The sequence below is a fragment of the Calypte anna genome, chromosome 3 (assembly GCF_003957555.1).
Source record: "Calypte anna isolate BGI_N300 chromosome 3, bCalAnn1_v1.p, whole genome shotgun sequence".
Taxonomy (NCBI): Eukaryota; Metazoa; Chordata; class Aves; order Apodiformes; family Trochilidae; genus Calypte; species Calypte anna.
In genome coordinates, this window is record NC_044246.1 from 67,942,281 (window position 1) to 67,963,216 (window position 20,936).

The following is a 20,936-nucleotide window of genomic DNA, read 5'->3' on the forward strand; positions in this document are numbered from 1 at the left end:
TCAGCCAAAAGACTTAATTTCAAAGCAAGTATTTGCTATTTTCACAGATGGAAAGAAGCTGTTAGTATTTTAAGAGATAAAAAGAGATTATTTTTTTTCCTTTTTTTTTTCCTGGTGCATCAAAGGGTACCGTGTTCAAAGGTCTATGGTTGGTTTATCCAACATAGAGCTGTGAGGATATTGGACAAGGGGTGTGAATGTACGTGAAGTCTTGGTTTGTTTTTAATCAGCTCTTTTCTTCACACAGCAGTGTGAATAAAGCCTGAAGCTGAGCACTGTGAAAACTGATGTGGAATGGCACCTTTAGTTGTAAGCTAAGCAGAACGATGCTTAGTGCCAGTTATTATGTGGTAGTAGACTAAGGATCCCCTCAGGGATCCACAACCTGCTTTTATATAAATAACACAGGAAGCCCCAAGGGATCTCAAGGTGGGCAGGTCCAGGAAAATGCCTCTCAGTGGGTCTTACTAAACTGGACTTGGCAGCAGGGGGAAGCAGACACATGGCTGGACCCCAGTGGCCTGGGGTGGTGGGTGGGTTGGGCAGGATCCCAACTGCTTCTCCCTGGGAGAGGCTTCCTACCAATGGGCAACTATGGAGAGGCAGAGAGGAAAGGGAAGCAGTGGCTTCACAGCAGGGAAACCTGTTTGTCTAGGATATGTGTACTTGCCTAAAAACTTTGCTTCTAGAGTCCCAGCAGAACCACGGGAATGGTTCCTCTGGCATGGGCAAGTTTGAGAAGCATACTTTGCTGAGGATATTTTGGTTATAGAATAACAATCTTAGGTAAGACTGTATTATTACTTTGTTATTCTAGGCTGTGATCTTGCATTTTCAGGAAATGGAGCCTGTTGCAGAGATGCAGGAGGCAAATCACTCACCCCAGTGGCTGTCAGCACAAGGCAAGGAGCGTGGTGCTGCCATCCATCCATCCATCCATCCATCCTCTATCCTGACAGGGGCCTCAGGTGGGGATGTGCCACTGTTCTGCAGCACAGGCTGCTCCATCAGCATCTCTCACAGCCAGCTCTTGAGCACAGTTACCAGCTCATAAACATGGATTTTTAAGCACATATCACTGGGTCTTCTTTGTATAAAGGGAATCACATTTGGATGGAAATAACGACAAGCCCTTTATGACCAGAGGTTCTCCTTCTCCCTCTTTTGCAAGAGGGCTTCAGCTGAGAGTCCTGGGAAGGGGCAGGAAACCAATGTGCCACATGGGCACAAGAGGAAATTACTTTGTACCAGTTTAATTGAGTCTGCTCTTGTATCAAACAATGAGGATAAAGTTTTCCAGCACTCTAGGCTATGTTCTGGCTCCAGTTCATCAGCACACCGGTCTAGGTGTAAAGTTACCTTTATATATTCTTCAGTGGAAATCTTCTGCCTCGTAGCCAGCACCAGCAGAGTAAGGTGAGGGATGGCAGAAAGGGATGTAAGCATGTTATAGGAGTAAAGCAGGAAGATATCAATCATAATAAACATTTACTTAAGAATATATTGCATGTTTTGTCATATTAAGAAACTGGTGTCTCTCCTTTACTCTCTCTAAAGTGAAGGAGTTGAGAATCTGTTTCATTCAGATATTGCAATGGGGTAGCTGAGGTGAACTGCCTCAAAAATTAACATAAAGGAGACAGACTTAAAGAATACGGAAGAAGATTCTTCTCTGAACTTAACCACCATAGCATGTAATTCCCTGAGCTTTAATGGTGAACTGGAAAAATTTATCTCCTATCCCATCTTCCCATTAAAAAAAAAAAAGAGAGAGAGAAAAAGAAACTACAAAAATTTCTTACATAAACTTTAGTCACATCCTCTAGTGTTGTGGCAGGATGAAAAATGTAATTAGGGTCAAGGTCAAAATGAAATTCTCTTCACATCTCAGTCCTTCACACATCATTCTGCAAAACAAGAGAGCCAAACAGAGGAAGAATTAACTGATTTCTCTTAAGTTTAGTAATTACAAATGCAAAATTAATATAATTCTGCAAACATGGTGCCAGAGGACAACATGAGCTAATGAAATAATGGTAGCCCTGATAAATAATTTATGCTCTATGTCAAAAGCTGAATAAGATGAAGAAATGGAGAACTCATTTGAAAATTTGGAAATTGCTCAAAGCTCTTCCTCCAGTGAGTCCCAAGAGAATGAGCATGGAGCACTAATAAACTCTGTGATTGTGTATAATTCATAAACTTCCTCGAACTTTTTTGATTTTCAGTGCTTACAGTTTATAGTTAACAAAGGACCAGAGTGGAAAAATCCTGGTAGTGGTTGAAAGGACAACATAAGCCAGTTTATTCCTCCACTTCGTCTATTAATAAAGGGCATCTGTTTTCATCCCAAACTGCACATATATCTGCCATTAAGCTTAGCACATTGAAAACAGAAAAAACCCACCTTCTGCTCACATATTTGTGCCTACTTTATATTTTTTATTTTTATGACTGCTATTACAATGCAGAATTATAACACAAAAAAACCATTTCAGGATGATTTTTATTAACAGTAATCTGTTGCAGCTCTTGATTAATGTTCAGACAGGTTTTTTTATGTACTCATCCAATGACAGCAAAGTGAACTCAGAGGATGCTATTTGAAGGCATAGGGGTGTTTCTGAACACGTTACATAGCATGAAACATCCTCCCTTACACATCCAGAAAAAGATATTACTAAATTAAACAATTTTTGAAACATTCATATAAGATTTGTCTTGGAATTATTTTGAGAGTCACTGTAACAAGCCTGTGAAGTCATATTCTAAAAAGACGTGGTGGGCAAGAGGATTATTTTTAACTATTTGCCCATCAGCAATTTGTTGCCTGAGTTCAGGCACAGCTCAGATTCAGTTGCACAGCCAGACTTTTCTAATCTAGTGTGGATGGGAATAGCTTGATAATTTTCCCTCTAAGGACGCAGCATGAAATATTTTAAGCTGTTGCAATTTTTTTTTTCCTGGAAGATGACATGGACTTTTAGGGTTTTTTTTATTTTTTAGTCCATCTAGAAACAGGGGACAGTGTCCTGTGGCTTTCTGAAGGATACCTTCTGCTGCCTCCCCTGAGTTCACACGCAGAGCACAGCACATCACACTTCTCAGATTGGTGACAAGTTTCCAGCTGCTGCCACGTGTCAGCACCAGCAGCGTCTGGCTTGAGGGATCACAGTGGAAGCTGGAAGAACATGAGAGGAGGAATCTCCAACCAGCTTCCCATGATCATCAAAGACAAAAAGAAAGCACACAGCATTTACAGGGCACCTATTGTCAGCATGCTACAGAACCAGCTGCCTTGTGGTGGTGCCCCATGCTGTGACACAGGCTGCCGTGAAGCTGACGGAAGGGATTCATTCCCTCAGTTCCTCCCTGGCTGCCCTACCTGCCTCTGAGAGCCTGTTGAGTGTTATTGAATATTGTTTACTTCATTAATTTCCTCCTACATCAACTGGTGAATAAATTATTCATAAGTAAATTTATAAATTATTCTACCAGTTCTATTGACAATTGAATAAAATTGACCAAATAAATTATTCACTCTACTTCCCCCCCACCAAATGATGAATAAATTATTTGTGAGTATTCTTTTTTTCATTATTAGATCAACTCTCCCATCCATTGAGATGTTTAAGATGTCACTCCCTCTGGTAGTTCCACAATTTGTAAGCAAGACTCTTCAGGATCTTTATTTTTATAGACACACAGAACTAGTTTAGTTTATTAGATGCTTATATGGCAGTTGCTTTAAATATGAGGGCCTTTTGAACATCACTTGACATGTGGAGGTGTTTTTTGCATATTTCAAAATCAATTAAATGAAACATTGAGGTATTCTGGGGTTAATTCTCACTCAAAAAATATATTTTGGATTGTGAAGATAACCTTATGGTTTTCTGTATTTGTACAAAATAGTCAGTATTGAGGCTGCAGCCAGCCCATGATCCCAAAAGGTACTGGGGTGTATATTGTGTAAACGAACAGCAGGAGCAAAGCCAAACCAGACTGAAACCATGACTAATGGCCACTACAAACGTGAACTGCATAGGCCAGAGGTTATTTCAAGTTCCTGGATAGATTACATGAGCTTTATATATAGCCAGATTCGTTGCTTTTCCCTCTTCTTTCACCACCAACCATATAGCAGCCAACTGATAACACATTCTGGTGGCATCATTTCTGGCTTGTTTTGCCATGCAGTCAAAACCTGTCTATACCCAAAAAAATGGACAGTCCATGCAGTGACTGCCATTATAATGGGTCAGGAAAAAAACAAACCCAAACAAAACAACCCACCACAATTAAATTAATAAATACATATATCTCTACGAAAGTGATACTAAGTCATAAGCACCCACAGAGAAAGAATTAGATTCTATTATATGGAGATCAAGTTAGGTTAAGTCCACAGAGTCAGTCAAGCTGCATTAGCGTGAAATCAGTGTAAGGCCTGTGAATAATACATTGAAAAGCATTCTCTAAAAAAATTGCCATAAAAGAAAAAAACAGAAGGTATTTCATGATAGCAGAGGAGCAGCCCTTCTGTTATATTTCATCTGCGGATCAGAGTCACATACCTCCCTCTGCTGAAATATTTCTTGTCTCAAATACTCACCAGTAAAGCATGTGCAAAGAGGTTTTGGTTGACTTTTTCTGGTTTTATTTTTTTAATTTAAAACCATGAAACAGGCATATTTGCCAGGTGGGGTGTACGTAAGAGGGCAAATACAGCCCCAAAAACAGCAGGTACTTCTGCACCTTATGCTGCCCCATGGGAGGCAGACAAAGGGACTGTGGAAGGGAAGCAGGGCTGCTTAGCAAGCAGAGGGCTCATTTATGGGGAATTTACAGGCACCATGCAGCTCTGTAGTACCTACCTGGCTGCTGCAGACATGAGCTGTCCTTGTCCATCTCTTTTTGATCCGTATAGGGGCTGAGATTGTCACTAAGGCCTGTATAGCAGCATAATATTGGCCTTTAAAACACATGCACAGCAGAAAATCACAATTTTTTCATTTTCTGAGAAAACTGAGTAGGACTGCCTCTCTCATCGAGCCATGGTAGTAAGTCCATGGTTGAAACTGGCATGGATCTTTTCACTTAGATTTCCACATTGAAATAGGCAGCATTACCTAGGAAAGTGTAAGGGTCAGGGTTTACAGGGGACACACTTAGGCTTGGCAATCTGAAAAATAACTCAGTGTTATTTGGGGTCCAGATTTTAAACTCCCTTTCTGACTGTTCCCCCAAGAATACCCAGACACAGAAATATACAAAAAAAGGTATGATAAAGACAGTGGAAGGACAATAAAAATATGTCTTGGCAGATGTGGTGTGATCAGACAGTTGGTCTGGAAGAATTTTCTTTATAATGCTGTTCAGAATGGACAGGAGAGTTATAGTGATCAAGGCCAGAGAAAAGACCACTGCAGAAGCTAAATAAAAAGGTGAAATGGACCCATTTGAAGATTTTAGATATATAGGAATGTAACTGACTGTATCTTTGTGATGTTTATTCAGATAAGAACTATGAATTTTACCCTGTATATGAAATTTTGGAGAGTAGTCTGAGCTGAATATGTGTCAGATTAAGTCTGAGTAAAAGACAGAGTTGCTACTGATCTAGAACAAATGAAGGTGCTCTGTATTTGGCAGTGTGATGTCTATACATCAGTAATGGATCAGTCCAGAATATGAGTCTGGACAAGAGAAAAGAGATGAGGAAGTGATCTACATGAAGATATCCAGCAAGGGAGAGCTGCCTGATCCATAGGGCATCCTGATCCATGATGGGAGTTGAAGCTGGGGCTGCATAGATGCAGACCACAGAGTCACAGGAGCTGGAGGAGTAAAGGATCACAAGGAGACATCATCATATTTAGTTGTCTTGCAGTATTTTGTAGTATCACCTCACTGCACTCAGTCATTTGCATCAAATGTAGGAGAAAGGACTTTTTTCAGTGCTGCTTTCTCCAGTTCAGCAGCCAGAACAAGGCACAGATGTGCAGCAGTAGGTACTACTGCAGCACGTATAGCATGGGGGTTGGCAGAAGTGGCAGTGTGTCTGGCCACAAAAAAATGTTCAGGTTCACCCAAATTATTTTATATAATATGACCGCATATGCACAGAATGTTGGAGGTATGTGCTATCTTATACATTGTTTGTTTGTTTTCTCACTGGGGAGTAAAATCCATGAGCAAAAACCTGCTTTGGTGTTTCTTACTGTAAAATATATTTGTTAGGATTTTGCTGTTAGTCTTCCCATCGATGTTTTTGACTCTTAGTAATGTTTAACATTTGTGTCATCTGCTTTTCTAAAAGAAAGTCACAGAAAACAGAACTGTGAGGAGCTTCAGGAGGCCATCTAGATTTTGCTACCAAAATAGCTAATCAGAGAACTAAATTAAATTTTCTTCCAGTTTTAATTAATTAAAGAAGCTTCAAACAGTTTTTCATAGGTCTTATTTCACATGTGAAATTGTTTAGACATAGGAAACTTTTCCCAGGGAAAAACAAATTAGAAACAGTCTGCAAGGATGACATGGAAAAGAACATTTCAAAATTTCAAGGATGTGAAAATATTTAATTTTTTTTCATGCTGAATTGTATTCAGCAGTACTTTCCTGTCTTCATATCTTAGTGAAGTGAAACTGTTATGGCAGAGATTGAGCCCTAGAAGAAGGACAGAAAATGAAAGCCCTGGATATCTACCTGTTTACCTTTCTCTCTGGGGACTCATAATCTTGTTTAAGTCTTTCCCAGAGCTGAAAATCAAACTGCTTATTCCTAATGTGGGAGTACTATTGGTTTCCCTTTCTGATTTCTTTTTTGACTCTTGCAGTCTTCATCCTCTCTCTTCCATTTCACTATGTTTTCAATCTCCTTTTTCCTTTTTGATTGCTATTTTTGGTTGCAGTTGTTGTAATGTCAGCTGGAAGAAATGAGGCTGGTATTCTATTCTAAAGACTATGAAATTAGTATCTGTTATAAACAGAATTGCTGTTCTACAGGTTTTCCTAGTGTCATCAGCTCACCCGTCCCTGAGAAATGGAGCAGACAAGGTGATCATTTCAGAAGAAAAGGAGGGAAGCTGCTGAGGAAACACTATTAATTCGAAGAAAAGGTCCAACCTTATCAGATTAATCTCATGCTCTATGAAGACCAGCGCAGGGTAATATACTCAGGATGCTGGCAAGGAGACAGACATCTGTATTTTGGACTAATTAAGTTCTATTAAGATCTATGCACTTGGAAGTGTTCCTGGAGCACTGCAGCTACGCGTGGATCGCAGCAACGTAGTCATCATTCAGCAGAACGCGGCCGCCTGCCTCGCCTACTCAGATGCAATAAGGCAATTTTCCTAAGCAGATGTGTCTGAGACCTCAAGGGCATCAAGGCGTCTGAGATTCCTAACTACTCTGACAATCTGGCAGCAGATCTGTTTGGCACAGGGCACTGTGAAGGCAATAGAGAGCTTTAAAGTTGTTTCTCTCTTCCCATCACCATCTTGTTCGTTGTCTTTCAGGAAGATGCAAAAAAAGAGAAGGGGTCAGGCTGAGAGAGGAATGTGATAAAGAGTTGGTTGTGGCCTTCTGTACTGTTGTCACTTGTCACAGCAGCTACCTACAGATAGTAAAACTATGTATAAATGAGTCTTGAGGGTGTCTGAAGTTAAATGTTCTGTGGGCAGTGGGCTAAATAGCCATTACCACTCTCTATAAGCTTGAGAGAACTCAGATATCTGGGCTCAGTACAATCCAGGCTAGTCATGATAAGCTTGGGATTATGAATCACAAATGCTCTTTCCACAGTGCTAATGAGCTGATTTTTGAGAAATGGGCTGGAGTTTTCTTATCTAGTATCCACATACAGATGATGATTTGGCGAATGGTCGCCCAGAGTAAATCAGCTTTTCAGGAGAAAGGGTCTTACCACTTGTTTACACAAAGAAGTGGATTCAAAAGCAGCTTAAAGGCAGTCCTAAAGGTCAAAACTCTACAAAACCAGACACACACACAAAAAAAGGTATTTTCAAGTTATTGTCACACCTGAGTCATAAGATCATATTAAATCTTTATGTTGGAGTTTATCTGCATCATTTACTGTTTTCTGTCAGCTTTGCAGACATTTTCCTCTCCACTATTTCAGTCAATATGAGTCACAAGCAGAAAAGAACATCTTTAGTGCACAGGGACAGTTACTTGAATCTGTGATTGCATTCCATGTTGTGGATGTATTTCCTTCTTTTCTTCCTTTACAACCAGAATTGAGCAAGTATGCATTAATCATATTTCATCCCATCTCACTCTTATGCTAGAGAGAAAAAAAATTGAGCCACTGTATCTACTCATCAAAATTAAATTTCTTTTTGTTATTGGAAATATGAACCATCAAGGGAAAAATAAATAATAATATGAATTCTGTTTCTGCATGCTCAGCATTTTGCCATCCCCTCAGATAAACAGTGTTTTCAAAGCTTTCAGTTCCCATTATCCATTGCATTTTACAGTGTCAAAAAGGGGAAGAATTTTGTCCATTCTTACACTATTCAATGCTTTTAGGAATGAGACATCCTCTCTGTAATGAAAAATCGTGTTCTTCTTTATCATGATTATTCTGGGTCCTTAATACAGTGCACATGGTGCACTAGTACTGTTGCAATTAAGCCACTGAAGTGAAAATTAGTGGGGAAAAATACAGTGGATCCATATCTTTTCCTTGCCCTTAGCTTAGAACTTCATCACTGGTGAGATAGCACAGAGGGAAGGAGAGGACCTGGAGGAGGCTAGAGGAGCAAGAGCATGACCAGATATTCCAGCCAGACCATAAAGAACATGAGCTGATGATCTAATGAACAAAATTTGAGGGAAGAATTCCCTCCTTTCCCAAATGGCATGTGATTTCTTACCCCAGAAAAATTCTTGATCTGTGTTTGACAAATCCAAAGTGCTTGATTTGTATGAATTTAACTTGCAGAGAGAAATGCAAGAAACTGTAGTTAACACTGAAGAAATAGAATTCAAAATAATGAGAAATGGAAGTGTGCCAAGTGATTAATTAAGTTGTTTTCTCACTTTATTTAAATCCCACAAAAACTCAAAAGATCTTTTTGCAGTGCACTAAGACAAATATTTGTTGGTCAACAGATGACCCCTGCTGGTGTGTAAAATAAAAATTAAAAAAAAAAAATCTATGCTAACTGATAAATCACACAAAAAAATAACTTCCTATTTTTTTTCCAAGTCTCCTTTGTGCATATTTGGCTGTGGTTTATATTTCACTTTGATTAATTACCTCACTCCGTAAAGACAAAATCTCTTCAGTCTGTTTACCAAAGAATTATATGTTGCCTTCCTTCTTACACTTCTTTCTATAATCAAACACATGCTATTCATTTATCAATAGCAGCCTCTCATCTCTGCTCCACATGCCCAAAAATTTCCCTCTGATCATTTTCAAACAGCTTTCTAGTGATCTTCTTGTCTCTTTGTCTGTCTGTTTGGAATATGTGATTATAGCAGCAGTTTCTGTTCATGTGCTTCTGCATAATTTGTGGTGTTATCAAATCCAGTTTTTAACACTAATAACATCATTTGCACGCTTTTTTCTATTTTTCTACTTGTTTGTTTTCGAGCTAATTTTTAACGAGTTAACCAAAAATTCACATTAGTTGGTCAGCACAAATCTTCCTTTATCCATGATAACTTCCTCTTGTCAGGAACCATCCAACTGTTTTTCAGCTGTCATTGTCACCACAGTTCTACATAGCTGTATTATCTTCTCTTGCAATTCACCCCAGTCTTCTCACCAGCAAGGGTGGAAACATGGAGAATGGGGCAGGGCTACTTTCTAATGCTAAATGTAGGTTCTTTATTTAATTTTACCATGTCAATCTAACAGGTTAGTTCAGTTGTTCATCTGAAATCACAACGTATGTTACATTTTTTTCTCTACATGGTGTTGCCCACAATTTTACTTCTAGAAATTATGCATTTCACATTGTGAACTGTTTGTGTTGTTCTTTGGGCACTGTCACTCCTGGATATCCAAGAAGGGAATTTCCTTGTATGCATATTTAACTAGATAGTTCAAGATAGATATTTCTGATGTGAGGTCACTGGAGATGTGCAACAAATATACTGCCAACTCTTTTGGTGGGAGGTTCCATGATCATCACACAGCTACTTGGAGAGTTCTGCCTGCAGCTTTCCCCACCTTCCTCCTCACTGGCAGCCTGTGTGCCAGTTCAGCTGTCATCCCTAAGAGAGAACAAAACTTTTCTAACAGCACTTTTAGTTGCCTCAAATAACTGCTAAAATCTTGTCACTTTGGATTATGTTTTATCTTGCCTTCCAGCTTCTTGTTCAGTTTAAAAATGTGCTTTCCTTATAGAAAACTTTGTGCAGCTTATAATGTTTGCCAGAATTTTCATTTCTTCCTTTTCATTTCTTCTTTCCATTTCATCTAAGTACTGCCATGTTAGTTCTAAGCAACATTTCTGCCTTAGGGACCTTCACCTTAATCACATTTTGGTTGTGTTAACTCTGTGGCTTAAATAGAAATATTTCTGCAGTCCTCTTTGTCACACAGAGCTATCTCAGTCCATCCATTTAGCTTCTTCTGAAGTTGAGATACTATTTTTCTACATTCTTTCAATGAAAAAACCTAACAGCTGAGGAAAGTACTACAGAGGGCACAACCTCTCTGGAATAAGACCACTTCCATGGGCTTTAGATCAGATACTGAAAATTATAATTAAAATGAAACAAGCAAATAAATAATGTTGTATTTGCATTTTGTAAATGGTCAGTACTTGTAATTCTGTAGAATAGTTTTCTATACTCAGATACATGCAAACAAAGAGCAAAAGGAAATTACTTGAGGGAGGCTGTTTTTTTTGGTTGGTTGGGTTGGGTTTTTCAGATGGAATCTTACTACAGATATGAATATTGAGGGTATGAGACCTTGTGGAAAATATTTCAGGAAACAGTTTATCATTAATTTGATTTCAGTATGGCCTAATGACCTACACAGACTTAGTGAGGTCTACAGGTAGGATCTCACTGGGATTTATAAAGGAGAACATGCAAACACTAGTTTCATGTACAGAGGGACTGCATAGGTATATGTTTCCTGAGAGATTAAATTCAGAAACGATTGTTGTAATGCTGAAGTGATACTTTCATTTAGAGAGAGCAGTACTGAGGTGCTTACAAGTCAAAACCTATGTAAATTTACTGTCATCATCACCATCATCATTATGTCCTTCTCTTTTTTTAAATTAAGTGATGTAATTAAAAGAGTAATCAGCAGTAGCATATCACGCAGAGATACAGTATTTGCACATTGTTCTTAACAATTAAGATTCAGCTATGGGTTTTTCGCCTTGCTCAATGTCTAGATTACCTCATTTTCATGTTTATTTTTCAATATGAAGAAAAAATCTATGCAAAAAAGGCAGAAGTTTATCATGTAGCTAAGGCATAAGATAGGTATTCAGACATTTCACCACAGGTTTTCTCTGTGACGTTGATCAAATCACTTAATCTCTCTGCACTCCTCATTTATTTTTATATCATGATCCTACTTCTTTCATCTCTGTATTTACATTGCAAACTCCTTTTATTTTGTGTTTTATATTATTCTGGTTGCAATAAAGACCTTACCCAAGAATTCTTATTATAGAGTTGCTTTTGCCTATGTAAAAAGCAATATATTCTGTATGATAGATTGTCCTACATTATAGGTTATCCTGATCTACGGCCTGGCTGTATAAGGAGTTACTATTATTATTATTAGCACACCAGAAGTGTGTTAGAGATTCAGTCAGGCTCAGATCTTCAATGTTGCGTGTCTCCTCCATCAAGAGATGATGGGCAGGTCTTACAAAGGCTTTCTCTCTAGCACTAAAATAAACATGCTAATGACTATTTCATGACCCTTGAACACAATCAGAACAGCGTGACCTGCATCCATACCATTAAACTCAGCCAACCCTAAGGCAGGCAGGCTGCATGCATGCCCCTGACTTGTAGTGGCTCCCAAATTGTATCCTGGAGTCTTATGAAAGCTTTCTGGGACAAATATTCAGCAATATGGGAAGAAGAAAGAACAACTGCAGGCTCATTTTTGAGTAGGATGCGCTGGTGTCAAAAAATCATCATTATGTCCACCTCAGCTACATGCTTCTCTGATCTGTCTTCCTGATCTTGCTGTAAGAGATCAAGAAATACACTGGTTTAGATTTATCTCCAGCTTACACTCTGGTAATAATAGAGACTCAGTAAATGTGCCCTCAAACACTGTGCACAGGACCTGCAAGCCTAACTCTTGGTTACTGCTGCCCCACTTGGGGCATATTTACCTAACAAAAGGTCTCATTGCAGTACTAGCCATTACACAGTCCAAACCCACTGACTATTTATCAGACAGCCCTAGTAGTGGTGGGTGTAGCTGAACTGTCACTTCCAGAACTAACACCCTATCTCAGATACATTGTCTGGTGTTACCATGTGGAACAGAAGACCTGCAGCAACCAAAAAAAAGCTTTAACTACTTACTTTGCAGTCTGAAAAGATTTTGCAATGGTGGCTTAATCACTTGCAACAACTGATTTAACATTACCCTTTGTGTTGCTTTCTGGTAAGTGTTTTATGTCTTGTCTCTGCAGACTGAAGAAGTCCTGAAGATTGATGGAGGGCCATGCTATTCAAACAGCAGGCGTTGCTGAGACAGAAGCTCTTTGTGCTAGGCAGCCTTGCTATTGGAAGTCTCCTATATCTAGTTGCCAGAGTTGGGAGCTTGGATAGGTAAGTCATTAAGTAGCTGCTTTCTTAATCATAAATGGGGCCAGATTGTCTGAGTTTTTGTTTCAAGCGTCTAATTGTTATTTTTAAGGGTTTTTTTAGTGTCTACTAATGTATAGAAAGGCAGAAACCAGAGGTTTTCACTGTTCTTTACCTCCCCTTTAGAGAAGAGAATAGGCAAACAGAGTGGTGGGTCATGCCTGTCAAAGTATTTCTGGCTCGCCTTTTGTACTCTAAGTACATTGGCACTTGTCTCCAGAGAAGAAATAAACCAACATCCATTAAAAATGTAATTACAGTACCTCATTTTTGTCCATGTGCATCTGTGTGTTGACCTCTAGTTTCATCAGAATGGTTATGATGTGTTTATATACCATATTTTCTAAATTTATAAGCAAGCAATTAATGTGCTACATTGGTAGTTAAAATTAAGTATGAGCCTGTAGAGTAGCTCATCAAGTTTTGAATACAATTTCACTTGAAAGATTGCTTCAGGGTTTGAGAATTTTAACTACGTTAATTAGCCAGCATTTTCTGGAGTTGAATGTGCTACATAAGCGGGTTGCTCTGCAAGTTATTTCCTGGAAAACAGTAGAAAAAGCCCACAAAAACAGTAGAAAAGCCCACAAATGAAATCTGAGAGTGTTTGCTACTTTTGACCAGGTGAGTTTTGACAGTAGTGCGACCTGCACTGACACTGCTGTTTCTGTCACCTTCAAAATGTCCTGGGATTGTCCTAGTAGGTGCTACACAAAAACAGGATTAAAAAACAAACAAAAAACCAACCAAACAAACAGACAAAAAAAGCTGGTTTAAAAGAATGTATGACACAAGACTTCAGGAATTCCAGAAGCAGATAGGTAGCTTGCCAGTGCTCATGCTCCAGTAGTGCTCTTCTTTTAAATGATGGAAAATAATTGCATTTGAAATTGTGACACAATGAATACACAATGAATTGACAACAGAGCTACCTAGTGGTCATTGCTAGGTTAAGTTCCATCTGAGGTCACTGGGTGCCTCTTCAGCTGCTTAAATCTACTTTAGAAGAAGAGGGAGACCACATACTCAGCTAGGAGCAAGTGCATTTGAAATTAAGCTCCACTAGTTGTATCTTCTTTCCTCTGGTGGTCAAAGCATCTCTGAAACTTCAGAGATAAAAACTTCACTGAGACCAATGTGAATCTCTAAACGAAGAAAGAATTCCTTATTGGTCCCTGAAAAAGTATATTTTATGCTCGGAGGCATGAAATCTAATTAACCTTATGCTATTATCTATGCTTGCACATATTCAGGAATTACTGATGGCTATAAAATTATCTTGCCACAATATTTGACTTTCTGACCTCCTGTGGCAGGAAATTCCACTGGCTTCACATATAATGTTGCCAATGGCAGAAAAATTTGTTTTCATTCTTTTGCATCACCCAGTATGAAATATACTGCACTGATAAAAAGCAGCCCTTTATTTGGACTGGTTATGAAAGGGAGAGATGGAAGCACTAGAAAGGATGAGACACTGATGAATTAACTGGAAATGTTCTTCTGCCTCAGCACTGGGTCACAGTCTGAACTTGTTGAGTCTGAGAGTAAAATGATATGGAGTGGCTTTGATAGACTTTGGAATAACAAATTTTTCAGGAAGAAATTAAGATTCATATATGCTCAATTTATGCTGATCTAATTTGAAAAAGAGAGTTGAGAATGGCCCATATTTAATAGCCTCAGATTAGGCTCTTCAACAAGAATATTTTGAGTTTTCTTAGGCCCAAAGGGAAATTATCACTGGTTTATCTGATTCATTGTGTCATAAAGTCCACTAATTAGAGCACCTCCCTGCAGAGGAGGTTACTATCCTTCAGATACTAAGCGCATGGAGCTGGTTTAGATGTAGAAGCTGAAAAAGATGCTATGCCAATCAATATTGAGAAAATCTGGACCAGTCCTTGAGTTGCCTGACTTTCTCATTGGCAGTAAGGGGAGAGCCTCTGTACCTGATTTCAATGTTTAGAACTTGAACCAGGTTTATAATCTTTTGCCACCATGACATTTACTTTGGAAGCCAATTAGCAAATATTCCTGATCAGAGGAGACAGACCTGCTAGTTGAGAGTAAGATCACCCAAACATACTTTAACTCTTTTGAAATTAGTCAAAAATGGAGTTCCCTGATGTGGATTGTTTTATGGTGGGTTTTCTCAAGAATATCTCTGGTGTTTTACTGTAGCAGTTTGAGAAATTTCTTGTTTTGGAAGAGCAACTTCAGTGATATAATAAATATCATATACTCTTTCTTCGCAAACAACTGTTTTTTAATGGAGTAAATTACTCAAAGAATTATAAACATTAACATATTGTGATAAAACAGTAAATATTTACATCTGGAGACTCATCTATCACAATCTGAAATCTGTTTAATACCATCACTGCCAAGATCTTATAAATGATACTTCTTATTTAGAGAAAGGTCAAGAAAGGGGAAAGAGTTAAAAAAACTGAAATGTAAATTGTTGAGGAAGAACTTCTAATGACATCCAATCTTCTCCCTTAGGCTAGAGGACATCTCGAGTATTTGTTTACTCTTTAAGGAAACCACCTTGTTTGACAAGCTGTTGTGTTACACTGAAGGCAGTGCTAACTGTCTTTTTGAGCAAAAGAGATAAATTTAGTTTAGATGGGTCTGGAACTGCTGTTGTAGAATCCTCTTTGCTTGAAAACAAATAACAAATACACAGAAGGAGAGGGAAGAGAGGAAGGGAGATAGCAATTGCAACTTCTGTTTCTTATGTTTTTAACTGCCACCTCACTGCTGCATAAAAAATGTTTTACCAGCAACACCACAGTCTGACAACCAAATTGTACCACTGCTAAATCAAAGCATTGCTTTCTGCTTGGTGTTTGGTTTGGTTTGGTTTTTTAACTGTCAAGTTTCATCAGCATTTCAATAACTCTCTCCTTGCCACCAAGGCAGGCCCGTATGCAGAAGAGATCAAGACAGAAGAGATCAAAGGAAAAGCAGAGACTGGAAACTTGAAATAACAATAGGAATTGTCTTCTCATCATACCTCCTAATTGTCTGCAGGACTTAGCTAGGGCTTATTTGAACCCAGCAATGTCATCTGGGTTGTTTCTTCAGCTCTGGATGTACAGGTTGTACCTCAACATCTGGATAATCAAGGAAACAGTAAACAGGTCAGCCAGGGAGATCACACTTACTTACACAATTACTTAGTCACAGCTATCCATTGTCCTGGCATCAGTGTCAAATTAGAGTCCCCAACAAGCAGTGATGGATGGAAAAAACATAAAGAAATAAATAATTCTGTCCTAAAGCAGGCTTGAATAATATACAGTAAATGAGTGAGGGGCCACATGCTGAGAAATCAGAATAAATACAGAATACCTAAACAGCTATTAATGAGCATTGCCCATCTGGTATACTGGCTGAGGCAGGGGTCTGGTGAGAAATAATAGCATGTGGCCATGTAATTTAAAAAACATATCATAATATATATGCACAGAGAGCTTATTTTAAAATTGCCTGGGCAACCTTTGTTCTTACATATCCTTTATTTTGGACTGTGTGGCTATGCAAAATTATTAGTGATATTTTTCTGTAGGCCTTTGGAAGCTCTCTCCAGTTTCATTTTCAGTGCAATATTGGCCTGTATAATGACTGAGCATTGATTTGAGGGTGGAGGTTGTGTAGGAGTAAAATTTAAAAAATTTTCTTACTGAATCATTTCTTGCATCAGATACAAGAAGGAAGCATTAGAAAAGTGGAAAAAGGTGAAATAATCACAGGTGGATATAAAATAACAGCACAAAAATGCAGGGACAAAATAAAAACCAGTAAGGCACAAAATTAGGTTTAGTGGGAGGATAATAAGTGACGACAAGAAATTAATTGCTGTAATGATGCAATAAATGAAATTTTTTAAAGTTTTATTGCCCTTGTTTCTGTGCCTTCATAATCATGTTTGATTCAGAGCCTTGGTATTTCTGAGTGATTTGCAATGAAAACACTAGGCACCTTCCAAAGAGGAGGGAAGATACTGAAAGGTGATGCCTAGAAAGCTGGTTTTCATCCCTTTTATTCCTCTTCACTAAAAAAGGACAATTCTGGATCAGCAGCTGAGAAAAACAACACAATAGGAAGCACAAGAAAGTATTCAGGCTAGAGTAAGAAACATGTTGGAAAGAGATTACTTAAATGAAGTGGATTTTCAGATCAAAATGACCAAAAATATTCATCCTAGAATGCTTTAAAAACTGCCAAAGCAATCACAAAGAGGAATGTGATTGCAAGATTTAGGAAGCCCTGAGACCAGTAATAATAATGTCCATGCTCACAAAGAGAAGGAAGGTGGAGTTAGGAGTTACTCAGTTAAATCACAGTACAGGACAGAAGAATCAATCAATTTTCAAATTATTTATTCACTGGCAGAATAAAAGTTGAAAGATGTGCACACCACCTCACAAAAGGCTTCAAGGAATGCGAGTGCCTTACACAGACAACTTGCCTTAAGAGATATCCCTTTTTTTTACAATTATTCCTTGTTTTTCTTGCAGACTGCAGCCTCTTTGTCCCATCGATGGCCGATTTGGACCCCGCGGCCAGGAGGAAATCCCACTGAGAGCTCTGCAGTTCAAGCGAGGGCTGCTCCACGAGTTCCGGAAAGGCAATGCCACCAAGGAACAAATACGACTGCACAACCTGGTTCAGCAGCTTCCCAAGGCCATTATCATCGGGGTGCGGAAAGGAGGCACCCGAGCACTGCTGGAGATGCTGAACCTTCACCCTGCAGTCGTCAAAGCTTCTCAAGAGATTCACTTCTTTGACAATGATGAGAACTATGCCAAGGGGATTGAGTGGTACCGGAAAAAAATGCCTTTTTCTTACCCTCATCAAATAACAATTGAGAAAAGCCCTGCATATTTTATCACCGAGGAAGTACCTGAAAGGATTTACAAAATGAACTCATCTATCAAATTATTGATCATTGTCAGGGAACCTACCACAAGAGCTATTTCTGATTACACTCAGGTGCTGGAAGGGAAGGAAAGAAAGAACAAAACTTACTACAAATTTGAGAAGTTGGCTATTGATGCTAATACCTGTGAAGTGAACACTAAGTATAAGGCGGTGAGAACCAGCATCTACACAAAACATCTGGAAAGATGGTTAAAATACTTCCCAATCGAGCAGTTTCACATTGTGGACGGAGATCGCCTCATCACAGAACCATTGCCAGAACTCCAGCTGGTCGAGAAGTTTCTAAATCTTCCTCCTAGAATAAGTCAGTATAACTTGTACTTCAATGCCACCAGGGGGTTTTACTGCTTGAGATTTAACATTGTCTTTAACAAGTGCCTGGCGGGTAGCAAGGGACGCATCCATCCAGAGGTGGATACCTCTGTCATTACCAAATTGCGCAAGTTCTTTCATCCTTTTAATCAGAAGTTTTACCAGATCACTGGGAGGACATTTAACTGGCCCTAAATTAAACTTCATACACTTTCTGTTGCACCTGGGACATGCAATAAGTGTCTCTGCTAAAATATGCACTTTTCATGGACACGGCTATCAAAGTAACTTTTTTCATGCGTACGTGTACATATGCAGTGTGCGACCAAATATACAGTGGGATCAATTTTTTTCTACAGAGTAGTAACTAACATAAATCTTCTGTCAGCATAGTTGCATCTTTTAAGATATAATAATAAAGGCAAAGGAGTTATTTAGGGACATAAAGTCAGACACTGTTAAAAGGGTCAGTTTTCCTCTCGCTTAGTGAAGTGTTTATGTGACATACTTATTGATCTAAGCAGACGTTAGCTTATGCCATAAAAATTCATGCCAGAAGTCATTGATGCTGTGAGAAAACATAATCTTTGGGCTATATTTGGTATGTATATTGCTAAAGGAATACTGACACTTTAAACACAGTGCTGAATTTTTACAAGAGTGGATAGTACTATTTTCTTATTATTTGAAACTAATATCTTAAACAACCAACATTGTTTCAGAGTTCCTGTGGTGAGATTGCACTACTGTTTTATTGTATGGACCATAGTGTCACTTGTAGCATGTCAGTCATGTGTCAAAAAGGTCAAATAATTTTTTCTTCTATGCTTGTGTGTCAACAAAGCTGATCATGTACATAGTGTACAATGTTTGTAAATACTGGTTTCACACTAAGTAATTCTATTTTGTAAACTGAATATGGCTATTTAATTTATTGTGAAAATTAAATTTATTGTGGTATTTAAAAATGGAATGGATTAAAATTACCATATGTGCAACAGCTTTTCATTTTTGCTTGATGTATATCAGTGTGGTCCCTTAGTCCAGATGAATCCTGTGCAAGTGTATGAAAGAAAGGTGCATGTGTAAATTGTTTCTAGGGAGTCGAGAAAACTGTTACATGGGTTGAAGCTGAGTTTATTAAAAAAAATCCCACATCTGTCTGGGATCTGGTGTAATACACACCTCAAAGAGCATTATTGCTGTTCTGCTGCAGCACTTTGCTATAATTAATTCGATTGCAGTAGTCTGTGAGGCTCAAGAATGACTTTAAAGATTACTGCAACCAGGTATCAGAAAAGCAGAGCTATCATTAAAACTGAAATGAAAGACAGGCAAGCAAGATTAGAAAAATTATAGAGATTTCATTACTGGAAGCTGTTGATTTTTCAGAAGTAAAAGAAAACTGTTGCGATAACTTTGCTTTTATCTGGTAACAACTGCACCTGCTCTAGACACCCAACCCCTGTGTCCTTATTCCTGGTATAAACATATAGCTCATTTTTCCATTTAACAAGTGACAAGAAATTAGCTCAGAAATTTAGTAATTTCATGCTTCGTATATGGTATGGCTCTTAAAGATTCATAAGAAAAAGAATAAAAGTAATTGAAAGAAAAGAAAAAACAAAACAAAAGAAACAAAAACATAATACCAACCTTTAAAACCAGCATCTAAAGATTGATTGGGACACAGATTTTGGTATATCTGAATATTCTGATGTACAGTAGCAGAGTAGCCAGTAGTTCAGATTATAAGAAGATCAAGTTTTCCCTGTGAGCTGTTTATCTTGCTCAATGATTTGGAAGCATCAGTTTTCTAAATAAGTGATTTTTAAATCTCTTGTGAGAGATTGCTACTTGTGCTGTATCTTTAATCACATGTGCTAGCACTGTGAGCAGTGTGCCCTTTCTTTGTGCTGCTGAAGAGCCTTGTCAACACAACACGGTAGAGCATTATGTGAAATTTTCTGCAGCAGCTACAACGCTGCAACGCTACTTACTGTTTTCTTCTATGAGAGCCATTTATCCTGCCCACAGCCAGACATAAAGGCCAAGGCATTTAACTCACTTAATTGTGTCCAAGGAGGATATTTTATCCAATTTAACATTTTCATGCTTTTCAGGTGAGTAGAGAGATTCCAGGCAGCCTCGTGTGATACTTACCAGCTTCTTATAGTCCTGTCTACAGGCTACAACTGAAGGTGAGATGTATTTTGAGTGAAAGGGATAATTTATTTGTCTTTGATCAGAAAAGCCATAGAGGCTGTGATCTAACATGCACAACTATATACATTCCATCAGCTGGATTAACTCCCGTTCATTGGTTTTGAAGGCACATGGATAAATTTAAGCAAATATGGTTCAAAAAGGCACAGAGGAAGAGACAAGAATAGCAAGGAAGGAAAGTGAGTTCAGAGACTTTACAATGTATTGAGAAGCCTAAAAGAGAGATTGACTCACTAAGGCTTGAAGGCATCATTCCCAAGTCTTTGACACTGGTTCTTAATACAATGGTATATTAGTTAATACATTATAGTTCTTAATACAATTAAACTGGTTCTTAATACAATGGTCAGACACACCACCAAAAGCACATTCCTAGGTTCATGGCGATTTTGCTGCAGCATTCATAACTGGCTTGAGAAGTTCTGGTATTCACCTCTTCAGGAGCAATTTGTGAATAATTCATTTCAGCCTCTGCTTTGCTTTTCAAATCCTGAGTGAATAATTTCTATTCAAATTGACCATGAATGTTCAGACTAGGAGGAGTGCTCATAGCCTGAGTTTATGATTGTGGAGTGATGAAGAACTATATGAGGTTGCAG

At 38.4% G+C, this 20,936-nt stretch overlaps 1 protein-coding gene across 2 annotated transcripts in view; it reads left to right on the forward strand.

The window, feature by feature from the left end:
* Positions 1 to 19,109, forward strand: part of HS3ST5 (heparan sulfate-glucosamine 3-sulfotransferase 5) — a 33,182-nt gene extending 14,073 nt beyond the window's left edge. For both annotated transcript variants that reach the window (XM_030448636.1, XM_030448637.1), the window contains exons 2-3: positions 12,672 to 12,810; positions 17,376 to 19,109. In XM_030448636.1, coding sequence (XP_030304496.1) covers positions 12,704 to 12,810; positions 17,376 to 18,306 — 1,038 coding nt within the window. In that variant the 5' untranslated portion in view covers positions 12,672 to 12,703 and the 3' untranslated portion in view covers positions 18,307 to 19,109. The remainder of the gene's footprint in view (positions 1 to 12,671; positions 12,811 to 17,375) is intronic.
* The last annotated feature ends 1,827 nt before the right edge of the window (positions 19,110 to 20,936 follow it).